This window comes from Chiloscyllium plagiosum, unplaced genomic scaffold, assembly GCF_037043375.1.
Source record: "Chiloscyllium plagiosum isolate Xiang-an unplaced genomic scaffold, Cpla_swu_hap1 HiC_scaffold_8, whole genome shotgun sequence".
NCBI lineage: Eukaryota > Metazoa > Chordata > Chondrichthyes > Orectolobiformes > Hemiscylliidae > Chiloscyllium > Chiloscyllium plagiosum.
This window is the reverse complement of record NW_028270146.1, coordinates 46,793,742-46,819,327: the sequence shown is the minus strand read 5'-3', so window position 1 is coordinate 46,819,327 and position 25,586 is coordinate 46,793,742. Positions and strand designations below refer to the sequence as shown.

Here is a 25,586-nt window from a genome sequence, read left to right as displayed (position 1 = left end):
AAACCATTCCACCAATCGAAACCATTCCACCAATCAAAGCATCGTGTCCGCTCCTCCAATCACAGCGGTGGGACGTGTCCACCAATCAGAACACCCTGTCCGCGCCGCAATCAGAATGGAACGTCCACCCCATCATGACGTGTTGGTACCGCTCCACCCCCAATCAGAACACAGACGTCTCCACCAATCAGGATAAAACTATCCTGGCCCTTTTGACGAATTGGAGCTATTTCCCTGACGGCTTCAGAACGGCTCCTGTTATTGTGAATTAGAGCACGTTATAAAGTGACTTTAGCGTAAATGTGGTAAAGATGGAAGGTATGACTGAATTATTTTGCATTGAAGTTTAAGTTTTTTTTTGCATTTGGAAAGATTTAAAATGTATTGCGTCAGTCGCATTTTCAAAAGTTTAGCCGACAGTGAATGATGGCAGTTTTTGTTTTGAAGGATCTAAAACACGTAAAAGCATGTAACGTGGTGTGGGTTCATGGGAACATTAATATATTCAGAATTTAAGAGACGCCGTCCGGTTATTGGACACCCATCAACACTTAGAGGTGACTGTAATGGAGTAAAAGGCCCCAACCAACGTGTTTCATGGGAATGGTGTCAAACAAAACTGTACTGTGCTATGCTCAAGGAATTACTGAAGGTGAATCAGAAGAATAAATTCTAGACTTGACCAAAATATCCACCTTATGAACCAAACAGTCGGAAGATGATGAACAATGATGCGTTTATAGTCAAAGTCTTTCCATGACGGAAACAGACCATTCGGCCCATCACGCACCTATGTATTCTAGACCTATTTTCTATTTCTTGGCCTGTCGTCTTGCGTGCTAAAACGTTTCAAGCATTCATCTAAATAGTTCTCAAATGTCTTGAGTGTTTCTCACCTCTACCACCCTTTCAGGCACGAGACTATGTTGCTGGAAAAGCACAGTAGGTCAGGCAGCATCCGAGGAGCAGGAGAATCGACGTTTCGGGCATAATCCCTTCATCAGGAGTTGAACAAACACACCAGCAGGTTCTCTTTCAGGCAGTAGGATACCTACACCCTCTGCCTGAAAATCAGTATCCTGAAATCCCCTATAAATTTCCTGCACCTTATTTTAAAAAGCTGTGTGCCTCTGGTTAGTCACACCTCTACCAAGGGAAACATTTCTCCCTATGTACCTGAGCACTTTGTAGACTTCGATCAGATAGTGCCTCTTCCTTCTTTGCTCTAAGGAAAACAAACTCATCTATCTGCATTTCTGAATTGCTCCAGCCCAGGCAATATCCTAGTGAATGACTTTTTTTCCCTTTTCTAGTTCAATCACATCCCTCCTATAGTGTGGCAACTAGCACTGCATATAACATAACATTCAGATCCAGCATGACCTCCTTATTCTCATATGCTATACTTTGTCTTTTTAAAAAAAGTAAACATCCCATATGCCTTCTTCACCTGTCTTGCTGCCTTTAAGGATCAATGGACACACACGTCAAGATCCCTCTGGACTTCCTCGAGTTCTGGTATTCAACATGTATTCCCTAGCCTAGTTAATCTACCCAAAATGCACCAGCCCATTTATATTGTCCTGCAATCCAAGGCTTTCCTCCTTTTATTTACTACAAAATCAATTTTTGGGTCATAAATTTACTGATATATCTCATGAATTCATGATTGATTTATTATTATGTGGACCTACGTACAGTGAAAAGCTTTGTGAGCAGTACAGGCAAATCATAGTAAGCAAGAACATAGGGTGAAAAAATTGGCATACAGGCTACACTGCATAGAATGTGCGTGAGGCAAGATCAGCATTATTTATAGTTGGAGAGTTCATTCATCAGTCTAATAATGGCAGGGAAGAAGCTGTTCCTGATCTGTGTGTGTGTTCAAGCTTCTGTATCTTCTACTTGATGGTAAAGGTTGTATTACCAGGGTGGGATGGGTCTTCGATGTTGGCAGCTTTTCCATGGCAATGAGACAACTAAATGAATGGGAGGTTGGCCTCTGTAATGGTCTGGGCTGTGCACACAACCTTCTGCAGTTTCTTATGATGCTGGGCAGAGCAATTGCTGTACTAGGCCAATATGCATTATACACTTTCTGTGGTGCATTTGTAAAAGGGTTGGTGAAGGTCCTTATGAGCATGCCAAATTTCCTGAGCTGCTGAGGAAGAAGAGGCATTGTTGTACCTTCTTAACTGTCAAATCTACATGGAAAATCCAGGACCGGTTGTTGAAGCCTTTAGTTTTGCTGACATTGAGAGAGAGGTTACATCACCAAGCCCTCCACCTCCTTTCTGAATTCTGACTGACTCATGATTCTAGATTGTTACTGTAAGGACAAACAACAAGGGATCCAGCACCATCCAATGTGGTGTGCCACTAGACACAGGCTTATAGTCATAGCACAGTGTAGCCTTTGATCATCCCTGTGTGCTCTATGCCATTAAGTCAATTTTGGGTACAACCTGCCAAATTGCTCTGGATCCAATGGGATAGAATCATAAAGGTCTACAGCATGAACACGGACCTTTTGGCCCAACTTGCCCATTAAGCCCAGTTTTCACAATTTAAACTAATCCCACTTGCCAGCATTTGGTCCATATCCCTCCATAGCTAACCCATCCATGTACCTATCTCAATGTTTCTTAAACGACAAAATTGTACTCGCTTCCACCATTATCTCGGTAGCCTGTTCCAGACACTCACCACCCTCCGTATGAAAATATTACCCCTAATCTGAGCTTCTCCCAAGCTCTTGGCTCCCATGCGAGAGCTTGCCTTAGTGAGGTCTATTTAGACTACATCAGCTATACTACCCTCATCTATACACAAGTCATCGCCACAAAAATATTAATCAAACTTGTTAGCCATGATTTTCCCACTTACGAAGCCATGCTCATTATCCTTGATTAATCCAAGTGGTGTTTAATTTTGTGCCTCAGAACTTTTTCCAGTCATTTGTTTAATGTTACCCACAAGTGGGTTTTGCTGTCTTAATTTCTTGTTTAAGTAACCTGTTGCATTTTCTATACCCTTTTGAAGTGCGCCTGCTGTTTTGAGACTTTAATATCCTTTTAGCTTGTTTCCTTTTATTCTTTTCCAATCCTGTACATTGTTTGACATTAAGGGTTCTCTCCATTTGTTGCTCCCACCCTTCACATTTTAATACACCTCTTAAACAGGTTTATTAGAAAACACTTAATGACAGATTAGCATGTGGTGTCCACTGATATAGTCCAGGTCATAGTGAAATGGCATGGAAGCAGACTCTTTGGTCTAACCAAATCCCACCAACCATAATTACTAACTAAACTAGTCCAACCTGCCTGTACTTTGTTCACTTCTTAAAACAAAAGCTCTCAAGGGACTCTTGTAGAAAAGTCCCTTCCTCTGAGGCAGGAGGTCTGGCTTCAAGTATCATCTGCTCCAGCAGTGTGTCATAATATTTCTGAACAGGTTGATTAGAAATATCTAAAAAATGTCCTAGAGGGACTTTTGTGATGCTGTGGTAGTGTCTCAACCTCTGAGGCCTGGGTTCAAGTCCTATCAAAAGTATCTATAAAATATATTTCACTTCAATGTAATGAAACAAAGTTTAGCACGAATTAGGGAGAACATTGATCTCCTGGGCAGTTATGCTGCTTGTGGACTGGTGTCCATCAAGCCAAAGCTTCTGGTACAGTTATGAAAACAGAACAGAATCATATACCTTGTCTATCTCGTGCACACTAGATGCAGGTAGACTCTAATACTCTTGAAGTGCCTTGGGACATTAGAAGGTCCTCTATGTGCAAGTTGATATCTGTACTTAAGCATTTGGTTATTTTTTTAAATGCTGAATTTTGATAAAATCTTTTTATTTTAATAATAGCTTCATGTCCTAGCTCAGGCTTTGTAACTCCAAGAAGAAAAGACTTGAATAACAGTTCCAGAAAAATAAAGGACAGTGCTGCAGACTGGCATAATTCCATGCTGAAATGGGAAACATTTAATGATGCAGGATTCTCAGTAGCAAATAAAATTGTTAATATTAAAATCAGCAACAGGTAAGCATTAGCCTTGAAGAGGTAAGGTTTGTATCTAGAAATCTTAGCTGTTAAAAATTTAATTTTAAAACCTGTTCCCTCAGTGATGAATTGATTCATAAGTTAATTATAAACTCAGGTGTTTTTCTACAATACTTCTGTTTAAGCTGTTGTGCTTTTATAGGAATCATTATTACAGTGCTACAGTCTTTTATCAAAACAAAAAATAAAACAGAATAATTTAAAAAATTTTCACCACGATTGGTTGTCTCCAATTGCTACAGTAAAACCTGTTTCCATAATCTAATTGTCTTCGAACCATTTTATTTACCTGCAAGTCAAGTAACAAGGGAACAATATGAATGAGCAGATTCATAATTAACCATGCTCTTTTTTTGTTTGAGTAAGAGAAAGTGAGGACAGCAGATGCTGGAGAGTCTGGAATAGCACAGCAGGTCAGGCAGCATTGGAGGAGCAGGAGAATAGATGTTTTGGGCATAAGCCCTTTATCAGCCATTCTCCTACTCCTTGGATGCTGCCTGGCCTGCTCTGCTTTTCAAGCACCATACTCTCGACTCTTTTTTTTTAAATATATTGAGTAGGCCAACTGTTTTCACAACCAGAAAAAGCATAAATAAACTGCATGTAGGTTTGCTCGCTGAGCTGGAAGGTTCACTTTCAGACATTTCGTCACCATACTAGGTAACATCTTCAGTGAGCCTCCGGATGAAGCACTAGTGGTATCGCCCGCTTTCTATTTGTGTTTAGGTTTCCTTGGGTTGGTAACATCAACTCTTGTTCTTTTTATCAGGGGGTGATAAAATGGGATCCAAGTAAATGTGCTTGTTGCTAGGGTTCTGGTTGGAATGCCATGCTTCTAGGAATTCTCGTGCATGTCTCTGTTTGGCTTGTCCTAGGACAGATGTGTTGTCCCAGTCGAAGTGGTGTTCTTCCTCATCTGCATGTAAGGATACTAGTGAGAGAGGGTCATGTCTTTTTGTGGCTAGTTGACGTTCATGTATCCTGATGGCTAGTTTTCTGCTTGTTTGTTCAGTGTAGTGTGTGTTACAGTTATAGAGTCATAGAGATGTACAGCATGGAAACAGGCTCTTCGGTCCAACCTGTCCATGCTGACCAGATATCCCAACCCAATCTAGTCCCACCTGCCAGCACCTGGCCCATATCCCTCCCAACTCTTCCTATTCATATACCCATCCAAATGCCTCTTAAATGTTGCAATTGTACCAGCCTCCATCACATCCTCTGGGAGCTCATTCCATTCACGTACCACCCTCTGCATGAAAAAGTTGCCCCTTAGGTCTCTTTTATATCTTTCCCTTCTCACCCTAACCCTCTGCCCTCTAATTCTGGACTCCCCGACCCCAGGGAAAAGACTTTGTCTATTTATCCTATCCATGCCCCTCATAAATTTGTAAACCTCTATAAGGTCACCCCTCAGCCTCCGACACTCCAGGGAAATTCTTGCAAGGTATTTTATAAGTGACATTGGTTTTGCTTGTTGTCTGTATAGGGTCTTCCAAGTTCATTAGCTGCTGTTTTAGTTTTTTGGTGGGTTTGTGGGCTACCATGATGCTAAGAGGTCTGAATAGTCTGGCAATCATTTCAGAGATGGCTTTGATGTAGGGGAGAGTGGCTTGGGCTTCTGGATGTGTTTCGTCTGCTTGTTTGGGTTTGTTGCTGAGAAATCAGCAGACTGTGTTCATTGTCTAACCGTTCTTTTTGAATACCTCTGCTCTTCGTAGTTCCTCTGCTGCAGTGTGTGGTGGATCATTAAAATGATTTTCGAATGCAGCTTCGATTGTGGGTGTTGGGATGATTGCTTCTGTAGTTCAGTATTTGGTCTGTTTTCCTGCAGATGCTGGTTTGAAGTTCCCCATTGGCTGTTTGCTCTACTGCAACATTGAGACACAGCAGTTTGTAGTTGTTTTCCTCCTCTTTAGTGAATTTTATGCCGGTAAGGATATTATTGATGGTCCTGAAGGTTTCCTGTAACTTTATTTTGTTTATTGATGACAAAGGTGTCATCCACAAAGCAGACCCAAAGTTTGGGAAGGATGGTTGGCAGAAGTCTCTGAATTACTGCTCTGCTAAGAACCTTGATATCAGAGATCCCATGGGTGTTCCGTTGGTTTGTCTGTAGGTTTTGTTGTTAAAGGTGAAGTGGGTGGTAAGGCATAGGTCCACTAGCTTGAGAATATTGTCCTTGCTGATGTAGCCTACAAACCCACCAACACAGTTAAACAGCGGCTAGTTAACTTGAAAGACATCAAGCAAAACTAATGTCACTTACAAAATACCTTGCAAGAACTGGAAAAAACATTACATTGGACAAACTAGTCACCAGGATACATGAACAGCAACTAGCCACAAAGACATGAGCCACTCTGAACTAGTATCTTTACATACAGATGAAAGGCACTACTTCGACTGGGACAACACATCCATCCTACGACAATCCAAACAGAGACACGCACAAGAATTCCCAGAAGCATGGTATTCCAACTGGAACTCTATCCACAAACGCATTGACTTGGATCCCATGTACCACTCTTGAGAAAAGGAAATGACATCACCAACCCAAGGAAACCAAAAGACATAAATAGAAAGTGGGCCATACCACCAATGCTTCATCCAGAAGCTCACTGATGATGTTACCTAGCATGGTGACAAAATGTCTAAAAACTAACCTTCCAGCTCAATGACCAAACCTACATCCAGAACCTCAGATAGAGCTACAAATCTTCTCAAAACTTGCTAGTATAAATAAATGTATAAATATTTGATATTTTTAACTTGTTTAAAAAGCTCAAATGAAATATTGTGTGTTGCTAGACATTAATGACTCCAGACAAGTGTGCCTCGTGTCCCTTTTTCAATCCTAGGTGAATTGGATTAGGTATTTCTTAAATTTGTAGTTCACTTGCAGTGAACAGAATATTTTGCCCACGATCTGACTATTGCCTTTAAAATATTCATGATATTGATATTCTACTTTTATTTTTAGGAGAGAAAGTGAAGTGGAAGCATTTGAAGAGGAGGAAGCTAGCTCTAATCTTGAAAAGACTAAATTACAATATAACAAAGAGCTGGAGGAAGCTTGTACTGAGTTGATCAACATCCTTGATAAAATGGTATGAATAGTGGAAAATTTTAAACATTCCTTAAACTGTCAACTTATAGCTATAATTAGCCTGTTTCCTGGACTGGAGGAGTGCTCGAAACAAAGCGTACATTTAAATTAGAACACTGTTTTGTTCTGTAAATAAATTATTTAACTAAGCAAACATTCTAACTGCTGAAAGATATTTCTGCCAGGGGAGCAGCAGGAATAATAACACCAGCAGTGGGGACAGCCACTGCTACCAAGAGCCAGCTTGAAGTGTAACACTAGCAATGTGGTTCCCTGTAATGAGAAACAACATGGAAAAAGGTAGAGACAGCAAGGGAGGCTGGAAACTTGCAATATGACATCAGGCACTCAATGCACAGGGGGCTTCACTGACCCACAAGTAAGCACAACTGTTGCCTTCTATGATTTTAAGGATCAAATTGAAAGAGACATGGATGTGTGTAAATGTCTGTGACTATCTCTCCCACCAGACAAATGCCTTACTGTGCCAGGAAAGTGTGGTTGGTAGTGTGTGCTGACCACCTAGTGTTAAAGGCATCTTCTAATCTCTCTCAATGAATTTTGGGACCTGGAACATCAGGAAAATCCCATCAGGGACAAACCTGCATGTCATATGCTACCATAGCTCACCAAAATCCCCAGGGTTGCTGTCAATCAGCTGAGTTAGCAGGCCACGGCATCCTCAATCCTGACAAAATTAACTTTGTTCTGAATTTCATCACAGCAAGCAGTTACCAGGAGGGCTGAGAAAATGCTTCAAGGTTGCGCTCAAGATCACTGGGGTGAACCATCTCTTACAGCAGATTGCTTATGGGAAATGCAGGGTTACAGGGATAGTGTAGGGGTGGCTCTGGTTAGGATGCTCTTCAGAGGGTCAATGTGGACTTGATGGGCTGAATGAGTCAAGATTAGACTGGTGCTGGAAAAGCACAGCAGATCAGGCAGCATCTGAGGAGCAGGAAAATTGACAGTTCAGGCAAAAGCCCTTCATCAGGAACAGTCAATTTTTCTGCTCCTCAGATGCTGCCTGACTGGCTGTGCTTTTCCAGCACCACTCTAATCTTGACTCTAATCTCCAGCATCTACAGTACCCACTTTTGCCTCGTTGATGGGCTGAATGGCCTGCTTCCATACTGTAGGGATTCCACAATAGTGATAGATCTGGTAAGCAAGAAAGACTAACTGTTTGGGTTCCTGAACAAAGTTATAAGGAACATTTCCAGTGGATGAGGCTTACAATAAAGTAGCCAATCTGTGATGCTACTAACCAGTTGCACCTCTTTCTGGACATTTGAGGCACTCTTGAGTAGCCTAAGTGTTTTCAGATTTTTGTACATGTTTTTCAGTAGTGCAAGCTATGGAAGATCCTCTGGTGAACAGTCCGTTCTGTCATTTGACTTGATATGTTAAACCTGCCCAGCAATTTGTAAGCCTGAAGGAGTGTTTGTTTAAAGGGCTTATCCCTCCACATGCGTGAGTCACTATTTTACCCTCAAGCTGCAAGTTCTGAGCTTTGGTTTTCTTAAAGTTTGAGTTCTGGACTATCAACATCAGCTATCAACTTTATTTTAAACAGGTGTTGAACTTCTGTCTGCTTTAGAAATAATTGTTTTCTGAGATGGGATTGCTGTACAGGAGACCATAATTGCTACCTTTCAAATGGAATGATTTGGAATTACTGCCAGAAAAAAAATAGGTATTTGTATGTGTTGCAGACTTAAGGAACTGGTATCCTTTTTACTGATTAAAAGGTGCCATGTAATCCTTGGGACAACCGGCAGCACAGAAGACAATAGGTGTAGAGCATATCATATCTTGGACTCTGGTGAAGTCTACAATGTAGATAAATCTACTGTACTCTGCAGTGTGTCTGACACATGTATTTCTCCTGTTTTAGAATATCCAATTGATGTTATCGTGTAAATAGTAAGGGACTGTCAACTGCTGCATTAAAATTGTGGACTAGAGTAATCTTTTTGTTGTGAATTCGTTTGGAACTTTGGTTGACCTTTAATGTAGTTCACCAAGGATACAAGTCCCTTATGCTTTGCACATTGAAGACCCATAGCAATTATGGTCTCCTGTACAGCAATCCCTTCTCAGAAAACAATTATTTCTAAAGCAGACAGAGAAGTTCAATACCTGTTTAAAGTAAAGTTGATAGCTGATGTCGATAGTCCACAACTCTCAAACTTTTTAAAAGAAAACCAAAGCTCAGAACTTGCAGCTTAAGAGGGTAAAATGGTGGAGGGATAAGCCCTTTAAACAAACACTCCTTCAGGCCTACAAATTGCTGGGTAGGTTTAACATATCAAGTCAAATGACAGAACGGACTGTTCACCAGAGGATCTTTTCTGGACTGTGGCTTGTGCTTAATCACGGGGAGCTAGTTTCTCATGATCTAGAGGCAAAAATAAACATCCAAAAAATGTTAAGCTTGTGGCAAAAAAAAATTAAAGCTGAATTTACATTTCATATAATCACTAAGCCCACAAAAATGTTCTATTTAACTTGATATACTGAAAGCTGTAGTGAGTTTTCAAAACCAAACTGACTTTGAACTAGGAACTGTGGATTCCTGTGACCTATTGAATCACCAAAATGCTAAATACTACACAGAACATACCTACTCTTTGGAAATTGTAGAAATAAGGAAGAGAACTATGCTTGACTTTGCTGAATGCATAATTCAGTCACCTAAAATGACATTAGTGTTGCAGGTTAAATCGCTACATAATTGTGCCCATGAGGAAGAATCCCTATCAAAAACTGTAGCAATTAAATGTCACACAGAATGACCCAATTTAAAATGAGGGAGTGAGTTAACCAATTGGTTAAAATCCTTCTGTCTGCTAAACTGCAGGTTTTTTGCATGATATTACTGTTCTACATATATCATAGATTACAAGAATATCAGTGTAATAGTTTCTAAGACTGCATTGTTAAAATTTACACCTTATTGAATAGATTGTACCTTGTGATAATCTTTACATAACTTTCTGAAGCATCAGAGATAAATTAAGCAGTGTAGAACTATACATTTCCTATTTTTAAAATTTATCAAGATTCAGGGAAGCTCTTTCCAGCCAAGGTACTAAAGATCAACAAATCCATTGTTTCATTTGAGTACTGTGATAAAATTAAAGCCAGTTCCCTAAAAAATCAAAGATGCAATTTAAACATTACTATTCTTGCATAATCTTTTTCAGACTAAACTCGTATTAAAGATGGAAAAGCTCTGTGCAAACATGAAAGGAATACTTGACCTTCATACCCATCAATATGGTGAAACAGGAAGAGAAATGCTCCTCTTTCATACGTGGCCCACAAAATATTTCTGTATGGTCAAGTATGACTAATGTCACTTTTTATCATTCTCTACATTAAGTATTAAACTTGATGCAGGATTTACAAAATCTGCTCAGTGTAAAACTGTTAATTTTGGGTAATCTCCCACTCAAATATAGCTAAAGTCACTGCAGTGCTTGCACAAAGAAATACCGACGTGGGAAAGCTGATACCTTTCACTGCAAGGAGCTTAGTCAGAGTTGGTACACTGAACAAAGTGAGCACACCTGAAGAGGAGGAAGTGAAAGAGAAAACAAAAGGAAGAATAAAGAATTAACTGAGAAAATTCTAAGTGATAGATTTAAATAAGAACAAAGCACTCAATTTCAGTAATTTAAACATAGTGACTGGTGGTACACCCAGATGGCCTCCTTCTTTAGAGATGCAATTTCCCTTCCCATGTGGTTAAAGATGTCCTCTAACACACCTCATCCACATCCTGCACCTCTGCCCTCGAACTCCAACCGTAACAAGGACAGAACCCCCCGGTGCTCACCTTCCACCCTACCAACCTTCGCATTAACCACATCATCCGACATTTCTGTCACCTCCAAGTGGACCCCACCACCAGGGACATATTTCCTTCCTCACCCCTATCTGCTTTCCTCAAAGACCGTTCCCTCCGTGACTACCTGGTCAGGTCCACGCCCCTCCTCCCTCCCCTCCATCCAAGGCCCCAAAGAAGCTTTCCACATCCATCAAAGTTTTACCTGCACATCCACCAATATCATTTATTGTATTCGTTGCTCCCGATGCAGTCTCCTCTACATTGGGGAGACTGAGCACCTCCTCGCAGAGTGCTTTAGGGAACATTTCTGGGACACCCGCACCAATCAACCAAACTGCCCCGTGGCCCAACATTTCAACTCCCCCTCCCACTCTGCAGAGGACATGCAGGTCCTGGGCCGCCTCCACCACTGCTCCCTCACCACCCGACGCCTGGAGGAAGAACACCTTATCTTCCGCTTCGGATCACTTCAACCCCAGGGCATCAATACGGACTTCACCAGTTTCTTCATTTCCCCTTCCCCCACCTCACCCTAGTTCCAACCTTCCAGCTCAGCACTGTCCCCATGACCTGTCCTACCTGCCTATCTTCCTTTCCATCTATCCACTCCACCCTCCTCTCTGACTTATCACCTTCATCCCTACCCCTATTCACCCATTGTACTCGTTGCTACTTTCTCCCCACCCCCAGCCCCCTCTCATTTATCTCTCCACTGCAGGCATCCTGTCTGTATTCCTGATGAAGGGCTTTTGCCCAATATGTCAATTTTCCTGCTCCTCGGATGCTGCCTGAACTGATGTGCTTTTCCAGCACCACTCTAATCTAGACTCTGGGTTCCAGCATCTGCAGTCCTTGTTTTTACCTTCAGTCCAACTTGTCAGTGCTGGCCAGATATCCTAAATTAATCTAGTCCCATTTGCCAACTTCTGGCCCATATCCCTCTGAACCCTTGCTATTCATATATGCATCCAGATGCCTTCTAAATGTTGTAATTATACCAGCCTCCACTGCATCTCTGGCAGCATATTCCAAACATGCACCACCCTCTGAAAAATTGCCTCTTTGGTCCCTTTCACATCTTTCTCCACTCACCTTAAACCTGTGCCATCTAGTTTTGGACTCCTCCACCCCAAGGAAAAGACTGTCTAGTCACCCTATCCATGCCCCTCATGATTTTATAAACCTCCAAGAAGTCACCTCTATGCCTTAGCCACTCCAGAGAAAATAGCCCCAGTCTATTCAGCATACTGTAGGGAATCTAATCTCCCGATAGCTCAAACCCTCAAACCATGGCAACATTCTTGTAAACCATTTCTGAACTCTTTCAAGTTTTACAACATCCTTCCTATAGCAGGGTAGGTAAATCTCCAGGATCTGATAGAGTGTATCCGAGGACATTGTGGTAAGCTAGGGAAAAAAAATTGCAGGACCTCCTAGCAGCAATACACGTAACATCTATTGCCATGGAAGTGGTACCGGAGGGTGGCTAATGTTTTGTTTAAGGCTGCAAAGAGAAGCCTGGGAACAATAGAGTTTGACATTAGACAGGATTTACATGCAATTGAAGAGGCAAAGACTGATTAGGGATAGTTAGCATGCCTTTGAGCATGGGAAATCATGACACTCAAACTTAATGGAGTGTTTTTGAGGAGGTGACCAAGAAAATGAGTGCAGTGCAGTAGAAGTTGTCTACATGAACATTAAGGCCTTTTATAAAGTTCTGCATGACAGATTGGTCAGTTAAGTTAGATCACATAGAATTCAGGGAGAGTTTGCCAATTGGATTGGTGGGAGACAGGGTGGTGGTGAGGGTTGATGTTCAGACTGGAGGCCGGTGACCAGTAGTGTTCCGCAGGGATTCTGCCGAGTCTACTGCTTTTTGTCATTTTATATAAACAATTTGTATGAGAATATAGGAAGCATTATTGGTAAATTTGCAGATGACACAAAAATTAGTGGTATAGTAGTTAGTGAGGAAGGTTATCAAAGAATGCAGAGGGATCATGATCAATTAAGTCAATGGGCCAAGGAGTGGAAGTGGTAGTTTAATTTAGATAAATGCAAGGTGTTGCATTTTGGTAAGACGAACAAAGGTAGGATTTACACAGGTAATGATACAGCTCTGGGCAGTGTGGTAGAACAGAGACCTAGAGGTTCAGGTACATAGTTCATTGAAAGCTGTGTTACAGGTTGACAGTGGTAAAGGTGGCATATGGCATGCATGTCTTCATTGCTCAGCCCATTGAGTTTAGGAATTGGGATGTTCAATTCTGGTCACCCTGCAATAGGAAAAATATTATTCAAATGAAACGGATGCGAAAAAGATATACAAGGATGTTACTGGGACTGGATGATTTAAGTAATACAGTGAGACTGGCACTTTTTTCTTACTGGAGCATAGGAGATTGAGAGGTTATAGGTTTATAAAATCACACAGGATATAAATTGAATAGCATAGGTCTTTTCCCTAAAGTTGGGAAGTTCAAAACTAGAAGGTATAGGTTTAAGGTGAGAGGAGGAGAGATTCTGAAGGGACCTGAGGAGCAACTTTTTCACAGAGGGTGGTTCATATGTGAAATGAACTACCAAAGGAAGTGGTAGAGGCATCTACAATTGCAATATTTAAAAGACATTTGAACAGGTACATGAATAGAAAAGATTTAGAACAATGAGACAAATGTAGGTAAACGGAACTAATTTAGTTTGGGAGCCTTGGTTGACGTGGATGAGTTGGATCGAAGGATGTGTTTCAGTGCTGTATGACGATAAGTAAGGTTCCCTATAACTTACCGTTCATGTACAAGAATTGGAAAGTAAGTAAATTGTTGATTCGTTAGGTGGATAGTATGCATTCCTAAAAAAAGAATGAATACATTTTTTATTTAATGATTGAAATGAGTAATTTAATCCTGTTTTTAAAGTGATCTATATCCTGAAGGGAATTTAAAAATATCAGATTGTTCTTCTATTAAATGAATAATTTAATGCTTTCTGCTTAGGTTGTACCACAATCTTTCTGCTTAGGTTGTACCACAACACTTAAATTACCATTTCAAATAATTCTTTCCCTTCTCTTTCAAATTCTCCTCTTTATTACTCAAATATTCCCACATCTATGCTCAAAAACATAACTCTTCTTGCATTACAGTCCCACAGGAATAACTGCATTCTAGTAACTTGAAGTAGCTATTCGCAATATTTAGCAAGTGACACTGAGCAGGATGAACACAAATCAAAATTATAATGTAACCCAATACTATCTTTTGATAACCACACCTACATATGTCCAATGTAGATTATTTCATGGTGTTGGGCTCTCCTTCCCTCCAGCTGTTATACAACTGAATCACGATAGGATTAGATAACTATTGTTCAAAAGTTATTGTAAGAGGGACATGTTTCAGCATTACTACATCACAATGTACATAGATTGGAAATATACTATTCTAGATTTAAACAAGATGCAGCAGATTACTCATTTGTAACCTTTGTGTTTCAGATGAAGCCTCCGTTCAGTTAACAGAGATGTACAAACGAGAACTGCAGCTGAAGCGTGCAATTGTTCAAGAGATTGCTCACACTAGTAACAATGATCTTATGAAGGTGGAGCTATCTGCCTGGCTGTACCAGCCTTATATAGAAGAAAAGGCAAGACTTCTCATTGAAAGCATGTTATTGGAAACTGGGCACAGGACTTTGTAATTTGTACTGAGCAAGCATTTCTGCAAAATGTTGTTCCAACTTTAAAAAGGATGCAATTGTTTTTAAATGGCTTAGCACAGTTAGATATGTATAGAACTTTAACCTGAAAGTGACTAGGCTCAAATTAGAAACTTATAAGAATGGTTGAAACAGAAATTACGTGATCAGCAAAAGAGATTTCACCCATTATCAAATTTTGTACTTTTAAAGTAGGGCAGAATCCAATAAGACAATGATTTGTGACAAAAGGCAAAGAAAAAATATATTTATTCTTTTTAGAAACTCTGAAATACTTATGCTGAAAAAATAATTTTGTTGAAATTATTAAACAATGGTCCTGAAAGATATTTAAAGTTATAATTTTGTCTTGCATTCTCAAGCGATGTAAAAACAAATACTAAAACTGCAACAAAAAAATGCTGTTGTGGTGGCGTATTTTTAACTGTCCCATATATTGCGAATGGTTAATGGAGCTTGATGATAAACTTGTAAGTTTTTCACCCTATTAAATCAGCACAGCAGCTTTCCAAAATATCCAGACCCACGTAGTGAGAAAATCACAAGTGCTCTGCATTAAATTCTACAGCAAATATTTATAACAGTTTAACAATGGTTCATAATACACTGTACAAACCCACCTTTGGTTTGTTACAAAACTGATCCTTGACAGAGAGCAGTTCCATTTTGAAATAACTCTTTAAAAAGTTATTTGTTTTAAGCAAGAGATGATTGATCGCCAAATCCATCATGAAATTGTCAGATAACAATCCCTGTCCAATTGGCTGAAGAATATTACTAATGGTGTTTAAACACCCCAATTAAGGCAACAAAGCTATCTGTCAAGATTACAATGTACTGGTAAGCAAGACATTACAAAATATCTGTATATTAAAAATCGAAAATAAATTCCATTTTCTACTATCTTCATATCAATCTTTAAATATTTTCATTATTTACAACAGTCAAATTACAGCACTTTGATAAAGGTTTGTTGCACATTGAAGAAACCGGAAACTACCAACATGCACAACACAGTCTGAATACACACTTGACAAACGACCTGCACAGGTAATGAATGAGCTGATATGTACATAGCTTAGTAATGCAGCTTTCCCATTTACACATCCTCTTAAACCAATGCTGAAGGACACCAAGTTTCACATTAAACGCATCACTTTCATCAGTTGAAGGGGGGCAAAAAAAGGAAGGTGTACAGGGCACTATTGAAAACCTTTTGAATAAAATTGCAATTCTGTAGCCAAGAAATTACAGGACTGACTTTCATCTTTTCTCTAACAAAGTTTACATCTGAGTATTAACTAAGCACTACAGGCTGCAACTGCTCCATCTCAAAAATTGTAATTATTTATAAAAATTACAGATAAAGGACTGGAAACTAAAAATTAGACATTTCAGCCAATTATTTTGCAATACAAAGGATAATGTCTTTGTGGTAAAGGGAAGTTTGGAAAAAAAAGGAATATACTTAGAGGAATTTACTATTAAAGAAAAAACTCAGTTCATAAACATTTGTCTCCAAACCTTAAATTGAGAATAAAGAGAGATACATGAACCCGATCATAAAATAAAACATTTAGAGTCCAAAAATACATTGGCATCATAATATTTTTGAAAAATTTCACATACAAAACCCAAGCTTCAACTTCATTACAGTGTCAAATGGTTTTCTTTACCTTTTAAATTGAACATTTGTAGATTACCCAATTAAATTAATACTGGTACTAAAAGCACTGTGCTCTCTAATCTTTGTAGTTAATTCCAAATCTTTTGGCCATAAGTTCTTAACCTGATTAAGTGATCACAATGTCTACATCAGTAAAACAATAAAGAAAGAACAAAACATGCTTGTATTTGAAAACGGCAGTTTAAATTCACTACTTTAAATCAGAAACTACCAAGTGCTTTCATGCAACCTGCAGGCCTTCCATAAATTTAAATGAACTGAAATGTTGTACAGTTTACAGCTGATAGTTTGTAACACATTAAGGACAGATTAATTTTTGTATTTTCCTGCTTTAAGATGAATTACAAAGTTAATTATTAAGATATTTCAATTAGTGAAGCAAATCATGGGACTTTTTCATGGAAGTACAATTCACCTTTTAATGGCAGTTTCAAGAATTGGTAATAGAATGAATACAAACACTATATTGGCAAAATGGTCATTTTCAATAATCAATAAGGTGTCAAAAATGCAAAGAAAAAACATTCAAATTCAGTGCAACATCATCACATTTTCTGGTCCATCGTAGTTACATCTATCTCCCAGGATACTTCAACAAAAATACCCGGATTCATTCACACCTACAGATATCTTGCCAAGCATAATGCCACATTCAAGGTAAACCATTCTTGAAACTTTACACCTACTTTTGTACCAGTCTTGTTGGCTTGTGGGACAATAAAGTTCAACATAAAATGCTATAAATGTTCAATGTAACAACCGGGAAGAAACTTGAGACTTTGTTTCAAAAAAAAAACTACAGCTCTGTTTTTGTGTTTTCTTATTTCAGTGGACAGCAAAGTTTCTTGTAGTTATTTATTTCTGAGATGGGGCAACACCAACCAAATTACTGTTCCACTTCAGTTGGCGTTTGTGTAACTAACAGACCTTCACTTTGTCCTTCTGAATCCATTGCAAGAAGTGCTTCTACAGTTTCAAATGGAACACCATCAGGGGTTCGTATGTGCATTGTGGTGCCATCAGCATTAGTTACTATAACAATGCCTTCAGATGTCTGTGACACAACAGCGGTTCCTTCGTGTGATACAATTAGGCCCTCGGAAGTCTGAATGAATATCTGTTCATGTCCCTGAGCCAACAGTTCCTGACTTCCAACAGGTAATTGAAATTCTAATGCTCCGTCTTCTGTCACTGTGCTTGCTAAAATATCTTCGGAATTTTCCTGATTGCTTTGATCAGTATTCTGTTCAAAGTGACCTATTATCTTATTGTGATTCACTACTTGCAACCCATTCAATTCTTCGTGAGATACCTGACCAGCAAGATCTACTTCAGTAGAAATATCAGCTTCAAAAGTCTGTTCAGGTTGGTGCTGCTGTAAATTATTACTTTCAGAACTGCAAACCTCCACATCCTGAGACAATGCTTTTTCAAGCTGCTGCATCTGGTCTGCTATATCAGAATCATTTAGGTGCTCAGCCTGTTCTGGATTGCCGAGTGGATCCTGGTTGCCCAGTTGATGCTGCAAAATCTGAACAGAGTTGCTTGCTTCAGAACCTTTTTGGTTGCCCTTAGCCACGTCTGAAAGAAGTGAATTCTGACTTGTCATCTCATCCTCTGATTGTACTGTGGAGGTTAGTTCAGTATCATTCAGCTGCTCTGGAATACTTTGATAAGACAACTGTTCTTGAACCAATTCCTCTGCTGTAATATCTGTGTCCATTGCCAAAAAATCATCTTGTCCCTCTATACTATTATTTAGAACTTCATTATGTTGCTCCAACATAGGGAGTTGAGTACTGGATAATGTTACTTGAGATACCGGATAGCACAATTCCTCAGAAGTAGACTGCTCTACAGAACTGGAATGTTTAATGTTATTCTCAGAAACTAACACTCCATCATCTGTATGCTTGTCAAATACTTGATCATCTGCTGGTCCATACATTGTCTGTGCCCCACAAGCATTCAGGGTAGGACATTCAGTTTGTTTCTGGCCTAAAAAAAACAAAATCTTGTTTAAGTAAATACACCAAACACATTAAACTTTCTAATACAATACAGCTGCATGTAAATAATTACAACAAAAAAGTCAAACAAAGTTCATGCAGCCATAGTACTTAAAGCACACAATCTTTCTTCAATTTCTCTGCCACTTAATACCCACCCAAATAAAACTTCTGGTTTAAAATAAATAATGATTTTTTTTTTTAAAACTTCTTAACAGTGCAACAGCATTTATTGTCTGGTCAGTTATATGCTATGAAATGCAGAAGTTAAAAAACTTACAAATTTACTTCAGGTGTAAAATAAAAAGGGCCAAGTATCCAAAGGCAAGAACACTTTCTGGTTTGGTTTAAGTAATAATTTCAATACTATTATTTTTAAAAGAAGCTGAACATTTCTAAGACAATGTAAACAAAGTAGTAAATGCAGTAGAGTGTTTACAACACTGTTCTTTATCTTCTGGGGGAATTCAATACAGCTTAAATGTATAAAAGTCTCCAGGACAAATAGTTTGCCTGATTCAAATTACCTCTTAGTTAGCAGAAAAGCCTTATATGGTTCACATTTTTGCATTGAAATGCAATCCTCTCTTAGAAATGCTGTAAATATGTCACACTGATGTGGCAAAACCCTTATGAGAATGCAATTAAGACACGAAGGTTTAAATCATCAGAGACCCAGAGCAGCAAAGTATGGACTTAACTCCATGATGCACATAGGATGCCTGTGGAGGTAGAGTTTGCACACAGGCACTTGTACTTGGCTATGAAGTTTAGACTTCTGATTAGGAACAATGGCTTACTCTAATCCTTTTTCCGTCTCTCAGGCCTGCTTTTCTATTATCAGATGGAGGTGCCAGTGTTGGACTGGGGTGAACAAAGTCAAAATCTCACAACATCAGGTTATAGTCCAACATCAGGTTATAGTCCAAACTTATTTGAAATCACAAGTTTTCAGAGTGACGCACCTTCGTCAGTGAAAGAGGGCTCACCAACACAGAGTTTATAGGTAGAGAGATCAAAGGATCATACAACTCCTGTAAGTGGAGTGAACAAACCTAAAATGGAGAACTCTGTTAGAAAGGACATGCAAGTTTCGATTGATTAAGTTGGAAATTCTGAATTTGTTTCAAGTCACTGCCCCAAGATAATTAAATGTTTTATCAGTGTCTGCCTAACTTTTATGGATTATGGCTGATAATCAACTTCTACACCATAGTCCTATTCTTGGCCTTGTATTTTTTAAGGCCTTTAGTATCAAGAAATCCATAAATTTCTGCCAGAACTTACTAAAATGATTGAGCTTCCACATCCCTCTGGGGTGGAGAATTTCAAGTATTCACCACCTTCTCATCTCAGTCTTAAATAGCCTGCCTTTTGTTTCAAGATCATGTTCTAGATCCCACTAGCAGGAGAAACATCTGTTCTGTGTCTACTATGTCTACACCTTTAATAATTCTGTCAGTTTCTGTGAGATACTTTCTTATTCCTCTAAACTCTAGGGAATACAGACTCCATCTCCTCACAGGAGGGTCCCATCATCCCGGGAATCAATTTGGTGAACCTTCACTTTGCTCCCTCTATGACAAGTATTCTGGCAATTCTTCCTTAAGGTACCAGATGTTGCAGACACTCTCTCGTTGATTCATGCAATTAAAGGAAGATTTCTTTACTCCTTTACTCAAAACCTCTTGGGATAAAGGCTAACATACAAGTTACTTTCCAAATTGTTTGCTGCACCTGCACTCTAGCAGTCAGTGATTAGTGAAGGGGACCCATGTCCCTTTGGATATCAACACTTGCCAATCTCTTACCATTTAGGAAATACTCTGCATTTTCATTTCTGTGGATTGTCACCTTGTTGTGGTGGAGATGCTCGAGTGTTATGTTGATTTCAAAAGTGGTACTGTTATAAGTTCTCAAGTCCTGGCAGAGCCACCCATGATGGTAATGTCGGAGGGGAGAAACCAGACAAAACAAAATTTAAAACAAGTCCTCAACGGAGATCCAGGCAGAATACACTTGTTCAATATCAACAGCTGTGACAGTGGATGAAGGCTGCAGCTGTAGGAAGATCCTCGGTCTTTGAAGTTTATTGCCACTGGAATTGGATCTAACTTCTCTCAAGGACAGTGTATCTGATGTGCTACAGCATTCCCCTGTTAAATGATGTCCCACACAATGTCCCCTCCACCTAACAGAATGCAACTTCCCCAGACAACACAAGTCCTATGGCGAGAAGTGATGGGGACAGGATTGAGACATCTAGAAATTCCAGCTCTGGACTGACAGGCAGGTGGAGGAGTTTCACTCAGTCATGTCACTCTTGGAATAGGAACAGACGTTTTCTTCACTACTTTCTGCCCTTTCCAGAATCTGTTACGCTCACCTTGCAATCCCAAGATCTAAAGGATGTGCTCATTACCAAAGCAGATGATTACGGAACACACAACCAGCTTATATGCTCCTCAATGTCCATCAAATGTCACCAGAAGCAGATGAGGACAAAGAAACAGTTCAGAAAAAATATTAATGCTGAGCAGGTTCAAGAGCCAAGCAGATTAGCAAACTTACAACAATGTCTTCACCAAAATGTTTAGAAAGTTCATTTTAATGGAGTGGAAGAAATCTGGAAAGATCTGAAGACAACTATCATTTCATGCTGTGAAGAAATCATTGGCTACAAAACCAGGAAATACCAACACTGGTTTGACGAGAATGACTACATCATCCAACACCTCATCAACAAGAGAGGGAGAGCACTCAACATGAGCAAAACAATATCAGCACTGAGGCAAAGAGGAAAAGTCATCAAACAGCAAAAGCAGAGTTATAAAGAAAAACTAGGGAAATCAAGAACCAATGGTGGACTAAGAAAGCTAAGGAATTGCAACTCCTTGCTGACAAGCATGACACCCAGGGTTTCTCCAGTGCCACCAAGGAAATATATGGAGTTAACACCCTTGACCTCAAACTTGTGCAGAGTAAGGATGGCACCCTTTTGACTGACTGAAAATATCAGCCTCCAATGGAAAAAACACATCAAAAGAACCTCTAAACCACAATTTAGTCGTTGATATGGACTCATTTGAGGAAATCCCCCAACTGCCCATAAATGAAGATCTTGGATTCCCACCTAGCATGGTAGAAGTTGAAGCATCTATATTGAGGGGATTTCAGCTAAGATTTTCAAATTTAGAGGAGCAGAGCTTACCACATCATGACCAACTGTTCCTGAAAATCTGGCACAAAGAAGAAATCTCTGACAAACTCAGGATGTGCCAACACCACCATCTTCAAGAAAGAAGACAAAGTGGAATGTGGGAATGACAAAGGAATCTCCCTGTTCTCCATTACCAGGAAGATCATCACTTGAATCCTCACTAGATACTTTCTCCCAATCCCAGAGGAAATCATTTCTGTAAGCCAGAGTTGGTTCTGACCAAACTGTGGGACTATGATCATGTTTTTCACTCCTCAGCAACTCCAAGAAAAATGCCAGGAACACCAACAACTACTTTACATGGACTTCATTGATGTGACTAAGGCTTTTGATTCAGTAAATCAAGTAGTGCTATGGAAGACCACATCAAAAACTAGCTGTCCAGTGAAATTCAGCAACATCCTCCATCTTCTCCTTGACCATGTCGGCAACAGTCCTCACCAATGGTTAGACAACAGAATCCTTTGAGGTTCAAGGCTAGTGTTGAGCAGGGATGTCTCACCACCCCTACCCTTTCCTCCATCTTCACCTGGTCAAGAACAAGCCTCGCAGTGGTGTGGACATTGTCTAGACAATAAATGGAAAACTTTTCAACCTCAAAGAAAACTACACCAACCCCACTTGTGAATCTTCAGTATGCGGATGGCAAAGTCACCTCTGCTCTCTTGGAGCAGAATCTTCAAACAGAATCTTCCACCTTCGCAGAAGCAAACTTAAGAATTGGTCTCTGCCTCAATTTCAGGAAGACTCAAACCTTAAACCAACCAACGCAGGTCAAATTCCAGTACATCCCTCCATTAAGATCAATATAAAAATGCTCCTAAGCTTGTAACAATTTCTCTACCTGGGAAGCTACCCCACATCTCAAGCTGACATTGATGCAGAGATCCAATATCATATCCAATCTGCAAGTGCCACCATTAGATAGCTAAGGATGAGAGTCCTCGACCATGTCTTCCATGAAGATACCTTTGTGTAGGGTGGCACGGTGGCTCAGTGGTTAGCATTGCTACCTCACAGCATCAGGGACCCAGGTTTGATTCTCACCTCAAGTGACTGTGTGTGTGGAATTTGCACTTTCTCCCCATGTCTGCGTGGGTTTTGTCTGGGTGCTCTGGTTTCTTCCCACAATCCAAAAATGTGGTCAGGTCAACTGGCCATGCTAAATTGCCCATAGTGTTAGCTGCATTAGTCAAGAGTAAATATAGGGTAGGCGTCTGGGTGGGTTACTCTTCTGAGGGTTGGTGTGGACTTGTTGGGCCGAAGGGCGTGTAGGGAATCTAACAGAATCTAATCTAATAACGCAATCATCTTCTGACTCTGGGGCTGCACAGTGGTTCAGCGGTTAGCATTGCTGCCTCACAGCACCAGGAACCCAGGTTCGATTCCAGCCTTTGAAGATTGTCTGTGTGGAGTTTGCATGGGTTTCCTCCAGGTGCTCCTCTTTCCTCTCATAGTCCAAAGACATACAGATGAGGTGGACTGGCTATGCTAAATGCCCTATATAGTGTGCAGGAATTGCAGGGTAGGTGAAAGTGTGGGGTTATGGGGATAGGGTGGGAGTGGAATGCTCTTCAGAGGGTTGGTGCGAACTTGATGGGCCAAATGGCCTCTTTACACACTGTGGGGATTCTGTGATGCCTCTGTAAGTTTCAGTGCTTTATAGATGTTTAGATGCCATCAAGAGCTTTGAGAATTACCATCAACATTGTTTGAGTTGGATTCTCCTCATCAGATGGGAAGACAGGCAGACTAACATCAACAGCTTTGAAGCAGCTAACAGTACCAGCATTGGGGCCACGGCCATCTGTGACTAATTCCTCTGGCCCAGCCATGTACTTAGGATGCCCAAGTTCCAACTACCAAAAGCAAATCTTCTTCACCCAGCTCAAGGAAGGTTTGAATGAGAGGAGGATAAAGGAAGCATTTCAAAGACCCTGCTGTAGCTTCCTTCAAGAAATGCAACATAGATATCAATACATGGGAGATCCCCATTCAGAAGAAATCAACTTGGAGAAAACTCATGTACAAGGGACATAATTCTTCAACAACACCTGGTGGCAAGAAGTATAGAAAAGGAACCGGTGGAAGGAATGCCAATAATCTCAAGGGCGAAGGACTAATACCACCTACCATCAGGCTCATCAGCTGTGGAAGGACCCATAAACCCATAACCAGTGATACGGAATTTCCCACGTAAATAGTCATATTTGTTAACACGTGACTGCTAATGACCATCATCAAAGTGGAAAACATCACACTTACCTTATATTCCATCTGTCATTGCTTTTGCCCACCCATTCAGCTTGTCAAAATCCCCTTTAATTCTCTTTAGCATCCCCCTCAAATCACAATCTCATCAAATTTTATATATCGTAAACTTGGAAATATTACACAATCAACTCCTATATCCAAATCATTTGTGACTCCTTGCAATGCCCCACTGGTCACAGTCTACCAAACTGATAATGACCCATTTATCCCTACTTTCTGCTTTATATTATTCAATCTTCAAACCATCCCAGTGTGTTAACTGCAATCTCAAATGCTTTAATTTGGCTTACTAACTTCCTATGTTAGACTTTACCAGAAGTGTTCTTAAAATCCAAATACACCACAGCCATTCATTCCTCTTTATTGATTCTGCTAGTAAGATTCTCAAAACACTCAGACTGAAAAACATGATTTTCCTTTTGTAAATCCATGTTGACTCTGTCCAATCTAGCATTATTTTCTAAATATCCAGTAATCACATTCTTTATAATATTCTAGCAATTTCCCTTCTGCTGACTTCAGGCTAATAGATCTACAGTTCTTTGTTTTCTCTCTCCCTCTTTCTTAATCAGTGGTTACATCTGCAACCTGGAAATATGCAGACAATATTTAAGAATTAATGAACTTTTGAAAGAAGATCACCAATGCATCAGCTATCTCTTTCAATATTCCAATGTAAATGTAACAACATCAATCCATTAATTTCTCCAACACTACCTTCTGACTGATATGCATTTACTTTGAGTTCCACATTTATGAGACCCTTAGATATTTATTATTTCAGGGGAGACATCTATTGTCATTCATTGTGAAGACCAACACACAGCACTAAGTTACATTTTCTGCCATTTATCTATTATCTATAAATTTGGAGGCACAAGAGTGGCTGGGCATCATCAGTACACTTGGAACCTGACATACTTTTAAGTAATTTCATAAAGGAGTATCTTGCAGATGAAAAATAGGATAGGACCAAGAATAGATCTTTTGGGGATCTAGAGGTAACAATGCAGGAATGGGAAAATAAACCCCTCAATTGTGCATTCTCTGCCAAACTTGCTGAGTTTCTCCAGCATTGTGTTTGTTTTGGGTAAAAATATATGATTTCCACTGAACTATAATAAGAGGTAGCGGAGTAGGACAGTGTTGTCATCCCTATCAAAGAATTCTTGATGAATTGAGAAGGACAAAGTGCAATATTTCACCATAGTCACATTGATGTAGGATGCAATATGTGCTTTTTTTTAAAAAAGGGCCTGTTTGAGCATTGTAGCCAGTGACAGAAAGCCAACTGGAGAATTCAAAAATAGCCCTGGAAAGGTAGGCACGAATTTGAAATATAAGCATATTTAAGAACTTGAAAGGAAAGAAGGGTGGAGATGGGATGGTGCTATTAAGGACAGAGTCGTCATAGTTGGGGATTTTGAAGAAGAGATGACAACAGACCCACCAGTTTACCAAATTGGCTACTTTTTAAATTATCTCTTAGGTGACCGACTATGCAAAGTTTACTGAAATAATGTTCCATGACTTTGTAGCATCCAATATGAAGCTATGACTGTTTGAGTTACAGGAAAATGTTTTGTTCTAAGTTTTGTAATCATAAAGTGCCAGGTGCAAAACCTATTGCTAGGAAGCAAGTCA

At 39.7% G+C, this 25,586-nt stretch overlaps 2 protein-coding genes across 2 annotated transcripts in view; one reads left to right on the top strand and one right to left on the bottom strand.

Annotated features, from left to right (window-relative positions):
- The first annotated feature begins 195 nt into the window (after positions 1-195).
- Positions 196-15,081, top strand: cinp (cyclin dependent kinase 2 interacting protein). Its single transcript, XM_043697451.2, has 5 exons — positions 196-318; positions 3,872-4,046; positions 7,051-7,177; positions 10,386-10,515; positions 14,532-15,081. Exons 1-5 carry the CDS (start codon positions 312-314, stop codon positions 14,732-14,734), a joined length of 642 nt encoding a protein of 213 aa, XP_043553386.1. The 5' UTR covers positions 196-311; the 3' UTR covers positions 14,735-15,081.
- Positions 15,082-17,210: 2,129 nt separating this feature from the next.
- znf839 (zinc finger protein 839) overlaps positions 17,211-25,586 on the bottom strand; it is a 47,781-nt gene continuing 39,405 nt past the window's right edge. The window contains exon 8 of the mRNA XM_043697449.2: positions 17,211-18,437. Within this exon, the coding sequence (XP_043553384.2) occupies positions 17,326-18,437 (1,112 nt within the window). The 3' untranslated portion in view covers positions 17,211-17,325. The remainder of the gene's footprint in view (positions 18,438-25,586) is intronic.

Bases quoted from the DNA above. Each gene is read 5' to 3' on its own strand.
- cinp (XM_043697451.2), top strand. The intron at 4,047-7,050 runs GTAAGCATTAGC...TTTTATTTTTAG, and splicing joins AATATTAAAATCAGCAACAG to GAGAGAAAGTGAAGTGGAAG. The intron at 7,178-10,385 runs GTATGAATAGTG...AATCTTTTTCAG, and splicing joins TCAACATCCTTGATAAAATG to ACTAAACTCGTATTAAAGAT.